The sequence below is a fragment of the Marmota monax genome, unplaced genomic scaffold, assembly GCF_021218885.2.
Source record: "Marmota monax isolate L192 unplaced genomic scaffold, Marmota_monax_Labrador192_F-V1.1 WCK01_AAM20220418_F8-fsc00009, whole genome shotgun sequence".
Lineage (NCBI taxonomy): Eukaryota > Metazoa > Chordata > Mammalia > Rodentia > Sciuridae > Marmota > Marmota monax.
The window spans coordinates 25203773-25219103 of record NW_026694710.1 but is presented as its reverse complement, the minus strand read 5'-3'; the positions used below and the strand labels follow the sequence as shown (position 1 = coordinate 25219103).

Sequence of the window (15331 nt, the reverse complement as noted above, 5' to 3'; positions counted from 1 at the left end):
GTAACTCAGCCTCCAGCTCTTGCCCCCAAGCTCAGTCCTCTCCTCAGCACCAGTTCTTGCCACTAGGCCTACAAACAGGCTCAGATGAACCCCTCGAGGTTTCTTAAATGCCCTCTCACCAGGCCTGTGCAGCTGAGCTTCCGGAAAGGAAAGGCTGCCTGCCCCAGCTCCTCCTCCCAGCAGTGTTTCCTAAGGGCCTCCAATCCCCTGTCTCAGTAGGGCTTGGACACACCTGCCCCCAATGGTTCCTCCCAACTTTTTCCTCAGTCTGAGCCTCAATTTCCCCTTCTGTAAAATGGGGATGGTCATTGCCACTCCCTGGGCTCAGGGGAGCTGTGTGGGCTCTGGGGAGCAGAGGCTGGCGTGGATCAGACAGTGATGGTGGGGATCTTTGTGTAGGAAGGGGACCATTAGGGGAATTCCAAAGGACACCACATTCTGAAGTGTAGACTGGCTGTTCCTCTCAAAGAGGACACAGAAGCTACGGAGCCTCCCTCAACTACCCATCTATCACCGTCCATGAACTCATTGTGTACCCAACAAGGAACAGGAGGACCTCAAGGGCAGGTGATGTTGGCATCTTGACTAGCAGGCACCATTACCTCCGTTTTACAGAAGTGGAAACTGTGATTTTGGGGTCACCACCTTGTACAAGGTCACTGGCTAGAGAGGGCAAGAGGGGAGGGCCCTGGGGAAGAGGTTTCAGAAGTCTCAATGGCACAAAGTGCTGTGTGACTCCACAAACTTGCGTGGAAAGGGCTGGCTGTAAAAATCAAACCCAGAATGGACAGTGAGAAAAGCCCCAGGATGTAGCCAGGGTCAGGTGCTCATCGGAGACGAGTCATGCCTTTTGTCAAGGCTGAAGTTTCCTATAACAATCTCCTATCTTTTATTTTTATTGTTTTAATTACAGATAGATGCAATATTTTAATTTTGTTTTATTTTTTTTTATGCGGTGCTGAGAATCTAATCCAGTGTGTCGCATGTGCACTTGTGCAAGGCAAGCGCTCTGCCACCGAGCCCCAGCCCCAGCCCCAGCCCCAATCTCCATCTTTATGATCAGAGTGAAAATCCTGACTAGAGCAAGGTGGTGCTGGGAACAGCATGGCCACGTGCTCCCCAAGGACTGAGCACCTGTGGCGAGAGGTGCAGCTTGAGCCCCCACCGGGTGAGGTTTGAGAGGGAACTGTGACACCAGCCAGGTATTCAGGAACCAGAGGTGCTGCCTCTATGGCCAAATCACCAGACATGCCTGGGGTTGTGGAGGGGGGCAGTGTGGAGAAGTGAGAGCTGAGGTGGAAGAGGGGAGGGGAGACTGGCAGAGGAGGCAGGGCCAAGGCTGCGGGGAGTTGTCTTTGTCCCCCCAGGGCAGCAGAACACTCCACAGGCTGGTGGCTCCTGAACAACAGAAACCGAATTCTCAGGGTTCTGGAGGCGGGGAGCCCAGGATCAAGGTGCCAGCAGATTCGGATCTGCCGAAGGTCCATGTTCTTACATCTAGCATCTCCTCACTGTGTCCTCATTCATGTGGGAGAAAGGTGAGGGAGCTCTCTGGAGTCCCTTTTACATGGCACTAGTCCCATCTATGAAGGTGTCATTTGTGACCCAATCAGCTTCCAAGGCCCCGCCTTCTGATACCAACACACTGGGGCTGGGGGCCACACAGGATAGGAGGTGTCAAGATAAAAGTGGAGGCACTGCATCAACCCTAAAAAATAAATAAATAAAACCGGGAGGTCCTGAAGGAGGGGCTGTCACACAGCATCCAAAAGACGGAATCAGCCTGGCACCAAGACACCTCTGCACCGGGACCTCCCTACAGCTGCTCTTCAGGCTGGACTGGCACCACCCTGCTCACTGATCCTCTAGCCCAGGACTGCCATTTCAAACATCATACGAGGGCCTCCTCCTTCTGCCTTGAAAACCTCCCCTGCCTCCTTCTCCCTCGAACAAACGTGACTTCTCTAGCCCATGGGCTCCACTGCAGGATTCTGCCACTCCTAAGGACGCCTCTCTCTATCCAGCCAGCCATCTAGCTATATATTTTTAACCTCGGATTGAACCCAGGGCCCTTAACCACTGAGCCCCACCCCCAGCCCTTTTTGTATTTTATTTTGCAGAGTTGCTTGGGGCCTCGCTAAGTTGCTGAGGTTGGTTTTGAACTCATGATCCTCTTGCCTCAGCCTCCTGAGCCACTGGGATATAGGCATGTACCACCGTGCCTGGCAACAAATCTGTATTCTATGGAGAAAGTCCATGCTTGCTATTTAGGGTGACACAGACATTCAGATGGTGGCAAGGTGGGAACAACTGTGGGGGAGGCCGTGCAGACAGAGTCAAGATTAGCTCAGATTTGTACTTTGCCAATATGTCCAGTCCACCATGCAGAGACTGGCAGGTGCCTTGAGAGCACTTGGGAATCACTTCCCACTGTCCCAAGCTCCATGTGCTGGCTGCAACAACGGGTTCATCCAGGGACTGGGGTTGTGGCTCAGTGGTAGCACACTTGCCTGGCATGCGTGAGGTGCTGGGTTTGATCCTCGGCACCATCAACAACTTTAAAAAATATTTAAAAAAACCAATGGGTTCATCCCACAGCAGGATTACCCGCTATGTAAAGCATGTAATTGTTTACTTCATAATGAGGCATCTTCACAGGATGAAGTACCTGACCCATGGAATGTTCTGGAATACCATGACAGGGAAAAGCCTTCAAGGGAAACCTCATAATTTCTTTCTTTTCTTTTATGGCCCTGAGAATTGCATGACTGTTCCACCATGGGCTACATCCTCTATCTATTTTGAGGCGGAGGTCTCACTAAGTTGCTGAGGCTGACCTTGAACTTGTGATCCTTTTGCCTCAGTCTCCCAAATTGCTGGGATTACAGGTGTATGCCACCATAACTGTTTTTTTTTTTTTTTGGGGGGGGGGTTGTTTTTTTTTTTTTTTGCGGGGGTGGAGTGTTTTTTGTTTTTGTTTTTTTCCCCCAGTAAGATGATCTGGAGTTCAGTGCGGTGGCACAATTATAACCTCAGCAGGTGGAGGCAGAAGGATCATGAGTTCAAAGCCAGCCTCAACAAAAGAGAGATGTTAAGCAACTCGGTGAGATGCTATCTCTAAATAAAATATAAAATAAGGCTGGGGATATGGCTCAGTCCCTGGTACCCTCACCTCCAATAAAAAAGAAGACCTGGTATTGCTGAGTCTTGGGTCTTCATCAGAGAAGATGTGCTGGCCTTATATTATTTAGAGAAAATGTCAAATATATGCAAAGGAGAGGACAGTGTGGTAAAGCCCCAATACAAATCTCTATAGAAATCAATATCTTGCCCTGCTCATCTCCCCACAGTCTTAGCATTTTTAATTTTTCTAGACTCTTTCAGAAAATATCCCAGGTATATCAGTTCACATGAAAATATTTTAGCTTGATATGTGTCTCTACTGTAAGGAAGACTTTTTTTTTTAAAGCATAATCACTACCATCAGCATACCTAACAAAATTAACCATAATTCCTCAATATCTTCTAAAGTACTTTTTTTTTTTTTTGGTGGTAGAAATTGAACCCAGGGTGGCCTAACCACTGAACTACATCCCCAGTACCCCCTTTAAAATTTTTTTTTAGTTGTACGTGGACACAACATCTTTTTATGTATTTATTTTTATGTGGTGCTGAGAATTGAACCCAGTGCCTCACATGTGGGAAGCAAGTGCTCTAACCACTGAGCTACAGTCCCTGTCCCAGCCCCATCCCCAGCACTTTTTTTTTATTATTTTGAGTCAAGGTATCTCTGAGTTGCTAAGGCTGGCCTTGATCCTCTTGCCTCAGCCTCTTGAGTTGCTGGGATTACAGGTGTGTGGCACAGCACTGGCCCCAATCATCTTTAAAAGAAGTCTTTTTACAGATTGGTCAAACGTGGAGCCACAGGCCACACACGGAGCTGGGTTCATATTAGGGCTGTCAGATGGCAAGACCAACTATGCTTCAATACAACTACGATTTTAAGAATTCCTCACAGATGCTGACATTTAATCCCACCTGTGATCAAATGACAAAGCCTACCACCAGACTAAAGGTGGACTGGCTGATCCCCATTTTCTCCACAGGAGGGAACTGAGGTCACGGGAGGGAACGGCCTATACAGGGCCCTCAACATGGGGATCCAGCACTGGAGTAAGCCTGCCGGGTCGCTGGTAGGACTCGTCCACATGTGTCCACTGAGCTTTTAACACTTTGAAACACTATCAAAGTCCTAGCCAATCTCTGCTGTGCAACAGCTGATTCTAAATCTCCTACCCAACCTCAGGGGCCATGGCTTACCCACAACGTAAATGGTGCACCTGTCTGCCCCTTTGTGATCTGTCAGCTGCAGGATGAAGTCCAGACTACTGCAAGAGGCATCAAGGCCTCTCATGGGCTGACCCTTGCCATCTCTCTGTTCCCATCTCTCTCTCTCCTCAGCTAAGTCAAGCTAGGACTCCAAGGATGGGATTCTGAGACATGAACTGGTGACTGCGGGAACGGTGTTCCCATTTGGTTTCAGGGGTACTAATGGTGGAGTCCACACCCTGTGGGGCAGCCTCGTGTGCCAGACATGTTGCTCCTTTCATTCATTCCTTTTAAGGTTCTGGGAATGGAGCCCAGGGCCTCCTACATTCCAAGCGCTCCCACCGAGCCAACCCCCAGCTCACATTACTCCTTTTAGTCTCGGAAGTCAAACTTTTGCAGATGAGGCCACTCAGTGCCCCCAGTGACTGACTTGCTGTAGGGCACAGGTGGAGTGAGGTCCTAGGTGGAGATGGCCAGACCCTTTGTGCTGCTCCATAGGCCTTCCTGGCTGGCTCCCCTAGTGCTTGAGTGGGCTTGGCCCAGGAAAGAGGAGGGAGACCCTGTTTCTTGTCATCGACGGGGACTTCATGCCACACTCAGGCTCCAGTCTCAGGGAAGTTGTGCCCAACTGGGGCTTCCACTGCTTGCTTTGATCTGCGGCTGCCCCATGGCAGGTCAGATACTGCCCATGAGGAAATGCATGTCCACAACTGGTCTGCAGAGACATGAGGTGGAAACAGACCCTCACATGTCTCCTGAAGATGAACCGTGCAACTCCTCGCGCAGGAAGGAAGGCACACCCCCTTGGATATGTAAAGCCCCTTCAGCGCCCACCCCTCCCATATCCTCCCCAGAGACGCCCCATGGTCTTGGCCACCCAGCTGGTCAGGGCAGAGCTGGGGCCAGCAGGCTTCACTGTGTACAACCAGCCAGCTGACTTCACAAGGTCCCTGCCGGGCTGCCAGGCAGGCCAGTAAGGGCCAAGGAAGGAAGACGGCTACAGAAGCTGGGAGGGGCCACCACTTGTTTCTCCAACTCCTGCAGACCTGAGGGCTGTGCCCAGGCAGCCTAGAGAGACTGCGGTTTACCAAGGAGACTAAAGAGAAGCCATGCTGCCTTCATTACCATAGAACCAGGTGGAAGGAGCTTTCTTGGTCCAGAAGAATGAAAGTCACTACTGATCCCAGGACCGGGGCCTAGCACAGGATAGGTCCTGGTTTCATGAACTGAAATTGCCAGACCCTGTTTGCAGTGGTGACTCCGATTTACTCTCCCATGCCCAGCTTCATTCTTGTCTCATTTTTACCGCCACCTCAGACCCCAGTTCACATCAACCACATCAGCAGTCTAGCAGATGCTTCAACTGGAACATCATCGTGGCTGCCAGCCACCTGCCTCCACCCTGCTCCTGGGCCCAGAGCACCAGCCCACCCAGTCAGGAACTTGCTGGCCTTGCTAATGCCAAAAAAAAGCCACTCCATTCTTCATTCTTCAAATGGGGGCGTAAAACCGCTGCCCGCCTTTTTAATATTACTGGAAGTCAACATCTGTAGCACACCTGATGGGTGCACAGTTGGATTTGGGGCTTCTCCTCTGATGTCCAAATGAGGACTTGTACATACCCAGGTGGGAGGAGTGTCAGGCAGCCTGGGGCACATCCTCTCTCTCTCCACAAACACTGGGCATTCCATGCCAGGCCTGATGCCACACCCTCCTGGGACACCTCCGAGAATTCTCCCTTCTCCCTCAATGGGGAGCGACCCAGCTCTCACGGGTGGGGAGCCCAAGGCCCAGGAGGCTTCTCTTTCCTCACTGTTAGCAGCTTAATGTTCAAATGAAGACAACCTCGGCCCCCCAACAACTCCAACCTGCTGTCCCTGTTCCCACTTGATGCCTGTGAAAGGTCAAGGCAAAGAAGGGCAGTAGGAAAACTAGGCTTTCTGCCCAGCAGCCCTGTCCAGACAGCCTGCCATCTGTCCACATGGGATGCCACCCAGGCCCGGCAAGAAGTAGGACCTGTTTGCAAGCAGAGGGACCTCCCTGGGCCTGCGTCCCTCCAGGTCCTCCCCAGCCTGAGAAGAGGAGGTAGAAGGTAAGTGAGCCTGAGGAAGCAGGGGAGGCAGGAACACACAGAGCCCTTGAGATTTCCACCTCATCTCAGTGGCGGAAAGGAGGCCAGGCTCACCCTGCACTCTGGGCAGCAGGACTGCCAGGCAAGCTTAGGCTACCAGAGGTGGGACACCGAGAGCAGCTCAGGCATGAGTGAGCAGCGCAGGTGTGAAGGGCCGGAGTCAGCCTCACAGTGCAGTGCTGCTGCCAAGATCCAGGGACTGTCACAAATGACTTTGTCATCCAGGCAGGGTCCTGACCTTTCTGCGCAACTTCCCCATCTGTGGCCTGGGGAGAGAGCCGCACACAGCAACAGAGCATCAGGCAGCCTCCAGGGGTCGCCGAGGAGTGCTGCTCCAGTTATCGTGGGTCTGCAGGGAAGTTTGTGGGAGGACATGGTGGTTATGTTTGACATTCTGACCACCAGGAACTGGATCCTGAGAAAAGCCACAGAGGGTGCCCTCAGGCCCCTGACAAGAAGCCAGCCACTCATTGCTTAGGGGCAGAGCCCAAAGATGTGTGAGAATCAGTGAGGTCCCACTGAGCACAGGACGTCCTTGGTGTGAGTCTGGGTTTGACAGAGGGCCCAGGTCCTCACAGGACTTCTTCTTCTGTAAGGGAGGACGCTCCTGGCTCTGGCACGAAGCTGGCCAGCACTGGGCATCTTATGCTGTCTTGCTCAGGTTCCCAGCCTGTGTCCAGGCAGATCCATAGCAGGGTTCTATAAGCCCTGGCAGTATCCCCAGACTTAGCTCTACAGCTGGTTCAATCCCCTAACCAGATATGGGGGTCACTGTGGGGACCTTCACTTGGGGCTCTGATGAATCCACAGCAGCCTCCAGCTCACCACCACCGGTGAGTGATCTGGGCCAGTCCCTTGGACTCCCAGCCACAGCAATGGGTACCCTAGGTGTGCCGGGGAGGACCCAACATGGTGCACATGCAGGTGGGTCAGTGAGCAGGCTGGAGAGAACACAGGAGCTCCCAGAGTCCAGTGCTGACCTGCGTCCCCTGCCCCAGGACTCGGGCACCAGGTCTTCCCAGGCCCTGGGATAGAGGCCCAGCTGGTGGAGAGGGCCCTTCCCACGGTGCCTTCCCAGGTGGCAATGAAGGGGAAGAGCAGCCCCTACACACATTGACCCAGGATCCTGGCCTTGGTCCACTCTTGAGGACCAGCAGACAGATGGCTCTCAGCTTTGATAGTGGCCTCATCTAAGCCTTGAGACTATCTAAAAGGGGACCCTATCTCCATCTGTAACAGGGCCTAAGGGTGACAGGCCAAAGGGTGGGGCCTATTCTGTCCCCCTCCAACAGGCCTCTCCGACTCCTGGGGCCCCTAGTGGTCCCTGGGTGTAATGTGAGGCGCAAGACCGCACCATTGTCTCCCCGACAGGGATGGTGGTCTGTAGGCCCTTGGCTCAGCTCTGATGGACACTTGGTTCTGTTGTTGCCCTTGGTCCCCGCCTTTGTGGCTCCCATGGGATCCAGGGACTGCAGAAGCTGGTTTGCCATCTCAAAAGGCTGATGTGACTTCCCTTCAAGGTGAGAGGGTGACATGACTGTGGTCAATACCCAGACAGCACAGTGGTCCATGGCCTCTGTGGGGCCTGGAGCCACAGGCCAGGCAAGTGCCCTCAGAGGGCGCTGCTAACCAGTGGAGGGAGGATGGGAGGGGCAACCTGAGCAGGCGTGACTTTCTCGAATTACTGGATTCATGGGGTGAACTTCCCTTTTGCACGTCCACCTTAGTTGGATTCCTGCCAAGGACAGCAAACCCAGGGAAGGCAGAGGCCGGACAGCCTAGCAGACAGGGCTGTATCTTGTTCACCTCTGCGTTCCAGCAATCTGTGGACTATCTTGTCCCTGTGACCAACCCTGATGAGAGGTCCCATTATGAAACCCACTTACACCTGAGAGAAAAACTCACTTGGGGGTATACAGTGGTGGGGGTGAGTGGGGGTGGAGGAGGACCCTGGGACATGACATCCTGCCAACAGGCAGCAAGTACCCAGCACCGGGGTTAGAGAAAGGCTCCTGGGCGGAAGGAAGCAGAGGGCCCATGCCTCCCAACACACTGTTCATAATTAATGGGATCTTGGTGAAGCAAAAAGTGTGGTTTTAACAGCTCATGGTGCCTCGGTTTACCCACCTGTGCAGGGGCAACTCTACCTGCCTCACAGGGTTGGCCAACACCACAGAGTGCATGGAAGACTCCGGGCACTCAGGGGCCCCCAGCTCACATCAGCTGATGCTGTGAGCACCATCTGATGTGAGGCGGTGGTGACATTACCGTCATTGCTAGCCTGACAATGTGAAGCAACTGTCCCTGGAAATGCTGTAATCACCCACACCAGTGGCTACGGCTGCAGAGGCTCTGAGGCAACAGTGCCAGGCTGAGAGGTCACCTGACCAGCTGCCTGGAAGAGAAGCTGGGGGCTGGGCTTCCTCTCTGTTCTGGGTTTGGTGCAGGCACAGGCCTCCTGGGCACTGCCATGGCCACTCACTGCATGTGCCTTGAAATCATGGTGACAGACAGCAGTGTCAGCTGCAACAGCAGTGGCCTGAGTTCTTTGGGTGACAGAGGTAAAGAAAGGCCTTTCCTAATTCTACAGTTCTGTGATATCAGAATTCCTGGGGACGGGAACAGGTCAGAGCCTGGGTGATAGGCCACCTCGGCACTGGCCCTTCTCCTGCAGGCACAGGCATCTGGGAAGTACTACGTGGACACCGTGCCAGAACCCCAGCGGGTAGGGGCAACAGTGCACACAGCCACTCGGGGAACCACGGCAAGCCACCAGGAAAGCACTGCTCCACCTCAGGCACACCTCCTGTGGGTAGCCCAGCATACCCATGAGGAGGGCGGTGCAGCCTGCTCCAGCATGGCCTTGGGGGACTCCGGGGAGGGTGTCTCTACCCCTGGTGCCCCACAAGGCACTGCTGATGTTTGATGAGGCCACTACTAGCTGCTTCACAGGCAGACACAGAAGCTGGGACCCACATGAAAGAACCTTTGAGATGATAAATAAAGACAACGCACTCTTTTTAAAACTTTTTATTTGGTGTTAACTCCACAAGAAAACAAAACAAACAAACAAAAAAATCAGTTACTCTGGTGTACGTGAAATCAGAACAATACAACCACGGGAAAAAAAATCTCAGCCCAGGAATGGAAACTGGTACTTCAGTGCCATGGAGATGCAACGCGCTTCATACCACAGTGCGCTTCAGCGTTTGCCAACTTTATTTATGTTTTTAATGCTTTTTGTGATCATCCATTCACAAAACCAAAAACCACACTTTCAACTCTGTTGCTGAAAGCCTCTGAGTTTTAGTCACTTAACTATTAAAACAAATAAATACAGAATTTGTTAATCCCTTGGCCCATCTATTATCCATCCCCATTCCCTGTAGAAGGTGCTCCACCGTCCCACGCCTGAGGAGGCTGGCACTCTGCCACCTGGAGCCATTTCCTGATGAACAGCAGCTGTCCAAAACCAACTGAGCTCAAGGTTGTGTCTGAAATCTACTTATTTGGTCTCTGCTACGTAAGCAACGATTTCTAAGATCATCGTTGCCGCAGTGATTTTAGGAATTTTACAACTTCCAATCCTTTTCTGCTGTTGCTGTTAAATTATATTTCAGTGCAGATGCTAATCAATTTTTAGGAAGCTCCAGAAGAAAGAAAAATACATAAAAACTTATCTGATATCTGTAAATAAATAATAGCAACATAAAACCTCACACATGCACACACGCACACACAAACCCACTGTAAAGTGTCAAAAGATGCGCTGTATAAAGACAAACCCCCACGACGGCGAGATGGCACCAGAGGATCACATCAAGCCTCTCACGGTGAGGACACACGGAGCCTCGGCGACTCCACAGCCTTCCACGGTGTTTCTGTTATTGGGAAAAAGGCGATAAACTCACATGCTCAAAGCAAGTCAGGTACTTCACAGGCAGCTCAGCTCCTAGCTAATCAGGTGCGTCTGCTGCCTGAAGCAAGTGGTGAAGCTGTCTCGGCCATGTCGGGCGTCACCGCCATTCCCGATATCACAGATGCTAAACTGACTTCACAGATTAGGTGTTTTTAAAATGATGCACTGATTAAAAGAGAAAAACAACCTAAAACGTCCAGGCTTTGCAGATAGTGCTCCTCCTGGCTTCAAACTGTTGTAGTGTTGGGAGAGCTCGAGGAGGTGTCTGCACTCACAAGTGCGACCTGCACGAGGTGCACCGACTCCCAGACTCACCAAGGTGCTGCAAAGCAGGTTACATGAGGGGCCACATGGGCATGTGGGAAAACTACTCTACCCACCCAACCCACCGCACACACAACTCATCTAGAACCTTCTCTCCAACACAAGATGATATAAGAAGCTACATTACATCACAGCCACAAGAGCAGCTAGCTGCAGCAGCCAAAGATTTCTTTGGGGTGATAAGGTGGCCTTTATCTCATGTCAAATGTTTATAACTTCAAGTTTTGGGGGCTTTAATTTAACGTAGTCACCAGAAAATAAAATGTGCAACCAAGGTCCTCACTGTGTGCTGTCAGACTCTCCACGAAGAGCCCTGACGGCGTTCTGGTGTCCACGCACTGCAACACCAGCGCGGGGCAGGCAGGGTGGGTGTCTCACCCCACCCACTCTGCCTCATTTACCACCCCACGGCCCAAGTCCTTAGCATCTTCAGTTAGCAAAAAAGTCACAAACCACAGTATCTTCATGATACTTTGGGGTGGGGGATCCTAAGACAGAAACACGGTATTTGGTGGGTCTCTAAAAGCACGCCTCTGTGGTTTCTACTTTGAATGCACATGAGATCTGACTGAAGGGAGACCATGGCCATGTCACTCAGGCTTCCCTCCTGCCCTCGCAAAGGCCTGATCCACAGAGGGCAGGACGCATCTCCCAGGGACTGAGAACAAAGCCACGTCTCTGAGCAGCAGGAGTGGTGTGGACACTGCGATGCGACGGTGTACCGACATGACTGCAGTGAGGGGCGGGGCTGCAGGGGTGGTGCAGGCGCAGCGGCACCTCTACGACAAGCACATGCACACCCATCTGGATTCCACAACACAAGCTAGTCTATTTCAAATAGCCAAGAATTTAACAGCTTGGAAAAAAAATCTTCAACAGGACAGCTGTCCTCAACTCTAAAATAAGCAAGAAGAGAAAGATAATTACTGATCTGAATCAGTTAATTGAAGAAGAAACCTATTTGTTGCTTTAGATTAACAGGCCTCACAGAAGGGCAATTCCCATCACATATCGTTTAAAAATAATTTGTACTACTCTGCAGGTTAGAGGTGAGTGCGGGAAAAGAGGTCCTCTTCGCTGGGGCCCACCCACTCGCCACCACCTTCGGAGCCCGAGTCCCCCGAGCTGGAGCTGGCGCTGGAACATGTCTTCCTGCGGAGGCCGTTTGGATTCGCCCCAGAACCTCTCTCTCCTGTGCATCTTGCTTCATAAACAGAAGACACCTGTGAGTCAAGAAACAATTTTCAACAGATCAAAATCAGATTTTGCCTCCAAAGGGCTGACGCACCCTTTGTTCACACACAGAGATGAAGAAGGAGGCCCTGGTGTCCTGCTGTGCCGCACAGCAGCACAAGCTCCACTGCCTCAAGAGCACCTCTCCCTCAGCCCAGGAAGGACCCCGGCCCTCGCTCTGCACATCAGTCACTTGGACAAACGTGGCTCTGCAGGGTAGGATAAAAGGGTTGCTTAACTTCCACTGAGGCCTGCGTGCTGCAGGACAGCACGGCCACACCCTCCTGGGGCTCGCGTTCCAGTGGAGAAGACCAACAAGCAGACCAACACACACAGTTTCAGACTGCAGATGCACAGCACGGGGGGAGGGCACGGGAGTGGCCGAAGGCACGGCTTTCAAGGAGAGGCAGAGCGCATGCTCATGGCTGCCTCAAGGCAGTGCTTCTGAACTGGGTCCCGTCTTCGTGAACGCTGTTTAGGCACATTCTATTGTATGAGACTGCCCCCACCATATGGCTAGCATTTCTGGTCTCCAGGACACTAGATGTAAGTGGCAGCCCCTTGGCAGTCACGGCAACTAGCAACACTCCCTTCCCTGTCATCGCCACTAGCACCAGCCCCACCCCACTTCCAGATGGCAGCATTGCCCCTTCTTGAGAGCCCCTGAAGCAGGAGCACAGAAAGCCAAAGAGGGAGGAGAGTGTCCGGACATGAGGTCAGAGAGGGCAAAACAACAGGGCCTCACAGGCGCACAGGAAGTCTGGATTCTGTCCCAGTGCAGCAGGTACAACGTATGTCCTACAGTCTGACTGCTGGGCTCACAGATCAGGTCCATACTGACTCAGTGTCTCCACAACCTTAGATAATAGCATTTACTCTTTCTTCTTCTTCTTCTTTTTTTTTGTACTAGGACTTGAACCCAAGGCTCTTAGCCACTGAGCCACACCCCTAGCCTATTTTAGTTTTTATTTTGGAAATTAAAATTCAGGGCCTTGCTGAATTGCGGAGGCTGGCTTTGAACTTGCAATCCTCCTACCTCAGCTCCCCAGCTGCTGCGATGACAGGCGTGGCCATTGCACCTGGCAGTGTGTACTCTTTAGATGCTGCAGTTTTCTACTGTGCAAGGTGGACATGCCAGCAGAGCCTAGTGCACAGGGTGCTGTGACGCCACCCTGCACTGCTGGCTGGAGAGGTCGGGGGAAGTTGGAAGAGGGAGCTGGAGTGGCAGCTATCGTGGACTGGGAGCAGTGGTGTGGCCTAGTTGGGTAGAGGGGAGGTGAAGAGGCTGAAGGCACACTCTCCGGGGGTAAGAGCAGGGGCTGAGGAGTGGCACTTGATTAGGTTTGGGGGATCGAGGCTGGTGGGGCAGGTGACAGGAGCTGTTCACTGAGGCAAAATCCCTGGAGAGGCCTCATGAGGCAGCCTTGCTGCGCCCAGTCTGACAGGTCCACGGTACCAACACCAAAGGGCACCTGAGAGGAGAGCCCTCACTGGACTTGAGCTGACACGCAAGATCAACACTGGGAGGCAGAGGGGCTTCCCATGGCCATTCACCTGTCTGCCTAACGGCAAGGTTAGAGACTCATTGAACCAGGCCCAGCCAGGCCTTGTTGTCCCAAGGCGCTCACTGGCCCATCAGGGAGGCAGACATCAGAAGCCACACACAGCTGGGTACCAGGCCAGTAGGATGCTGCACAGAGTGTGGCAAAGGCCCCCAAGAGGTTGGACAGGGAGAACTGGCCCTAGGACGGTCTCCCCTGGGGCACGCCTTGAAAGATGAAAGAGGTACCACTGAGGGACCAGCAGTGGGGTGACAGGGGCAGCTGTGCATTGAGAAATGCTCTGTGGCAGCCCTGGGAAGGAAAGGCTGGGAAAGCCAGGGCTCCTTAGGAAGCTTGGCCAGGGATCATCAAGGTAGGCCGTGAGGCAGACCCCAGGCCCAAAGAAGGGCCAGAGAGGAGGAAGTCTGCACCTGGGGTGGGGTGGCATGTCCCAGGACTCCCAGGTTTCTGACTAGAGAGATAGGGGAGGTGGTAGTCATTCTATGTTAATAACGAGGAGGACAGTCCACTTACCCTATTAAAATCTAACAGACGCTCTTCATTACTGGGTATTTCTTTAACATCTGGATACTCTTCTATACCATTCTCTCCCTTGGCATTTGTATAACATTCTTAATCATTTTGAGTGGAGAAGGGAAGAGAGGGAAAGGGGAAATTCCATTAAGACACAGTTATGAAACACACATTCTTGTTCCGTTTTCACTGAAAACCTAGGTCTCCCAACCCTCTGGAGATTTTAGGTAGTCATTAAAAGCATAGTTGGCCAGGTGTGTGTGAGAAGAAAGCCGCACCAACAGCAGCTTCTTGGACCCGCCACTCTTGAGTGAGTTCTTAAAACCAGGCCAGCGTAAGCTGGTACTCCTACTGCTCCACCACAAGACGGTCACTCAACAGTACACCATCACACTTGCCATGTGACAGGCCCTGGGGACACAGGACAAAAGGACCAACGAGGTCTGTGCTCTCAAGAAGGAACGTGGAATGGAGGAGACAGACGATGCACCATGGATATGCTCATAAAACACAGGAACAGAGCAGCCCAGACAGAGGGAGGTGCAGTGAGGAGACACAGTGGGGCAGTGTCCTGGCCTCCTTCTGACTCAACACCAAGCTAACACGTGTTCACGCCATCTCTGGGGCGGGGAAGGAAGTCAGGCCCGAGTTCCAACTGCACAAGTGGCCCACTGGATGGAAAGGAATCGAACCCAGGGAGGGCAGCCGTTCTCTGCCTGGGCTGCATGCCCAAGTCACCCGGGGGGCTCTGGTCTCTGGAGCTGCTCTCCAGCAGCACACCTCATTCCCTGACTCCCTGAAGAAGGCCGCTGTGGCAGAGGCACGGTGAAGGGCGGGGAGGACTCCAGCAGCGCTGGGTTTGACCTGTGAGCCCTCCACACCTGGTCCTCCACGAGTGCTACCATGAGGCATCAAGCAGATGCTAAGACTCCCCCACCCACAGCCACGGGGACAAGGTGGGCCTCGAGGAGCACTGCACCACCTCTCCATCGGGGGTGGACCTAGGCCAAGAGGTCTGGCAGCCGCAGGCACTTGAAGTTGCTAGGTCAGGTCAGGAGAGCAGCCCAGGCCCCAGGCTGGTCAGGCTGCAGCTGATTCCATGCTACGCCATCCACATGCAAGGCACGTCAGAGAGTGATACAGCGATCACACCCTCTACAGCTGCTGGCCAGGACAGGCTTTGGGATGGTTGCAGAGAAGACCACCACCCTCTGATAAGGCTGGAGACCCTGTCTCACCCCTCCTGGCCAATTGCCACTCACCCCGCACCCCTCCCCACTGCTGCCAGGGGAGGGCTATGAGGGGCAGGAGGCTGTTCCC

The 15331-nt window shown here is 52.9% G+C and overlaps 1 protein-coding gene and 1 non-coding gene across 15 annotated transcripts in view; both read right to left on the bottom strand.

Moving 5' to 3' along the window:
* Positions 1–5640: 5640 nt before the first annotated feature.
* Positions 5641–5710, bottom strand: LOC124078847 (small nucleolar RNA SNORD104). Its single transcript, XR_006847077.1, has one exon. It is a non-coding gene; the product is annotated as a small nucleolar RNA SNORD104 (small nucleolar RNA).
* Positions 5711–9475: 3765 nt separating this feature from the next.
* Positions 9476–15331, bottom strand: part of Kiaa0232 (KIAA0232 ortholog) — an 80808-nt gene continuing 74952 nt past the window's right edge. For 8 of the 14 annotated variants that reach the window (XM_046423558.1, XM_058572437.1, XM_058572432.1 and 5 more), the window contains 2 exons: positions 14012–14109; positions 9476–11926 (listed from right to left, as the gene is read on the bottom strand). In XM_046423558.1, the coding sequence (XP_046279514.1) occupies positions 11747–11926; positions 14012–14109 (278 nt within the window). In that variant the 3' untranslated portion in view covers positions 9476–11746. Of the gene's footprint in view, positions 11927–14011; positions 14110–15331 lie in introns of those variants that run through there. The other 6 variants (XM_058572434.1, XM_058572435.1, XM_058572436.1 and 3 more) reach the window with 3 other exon arrangements.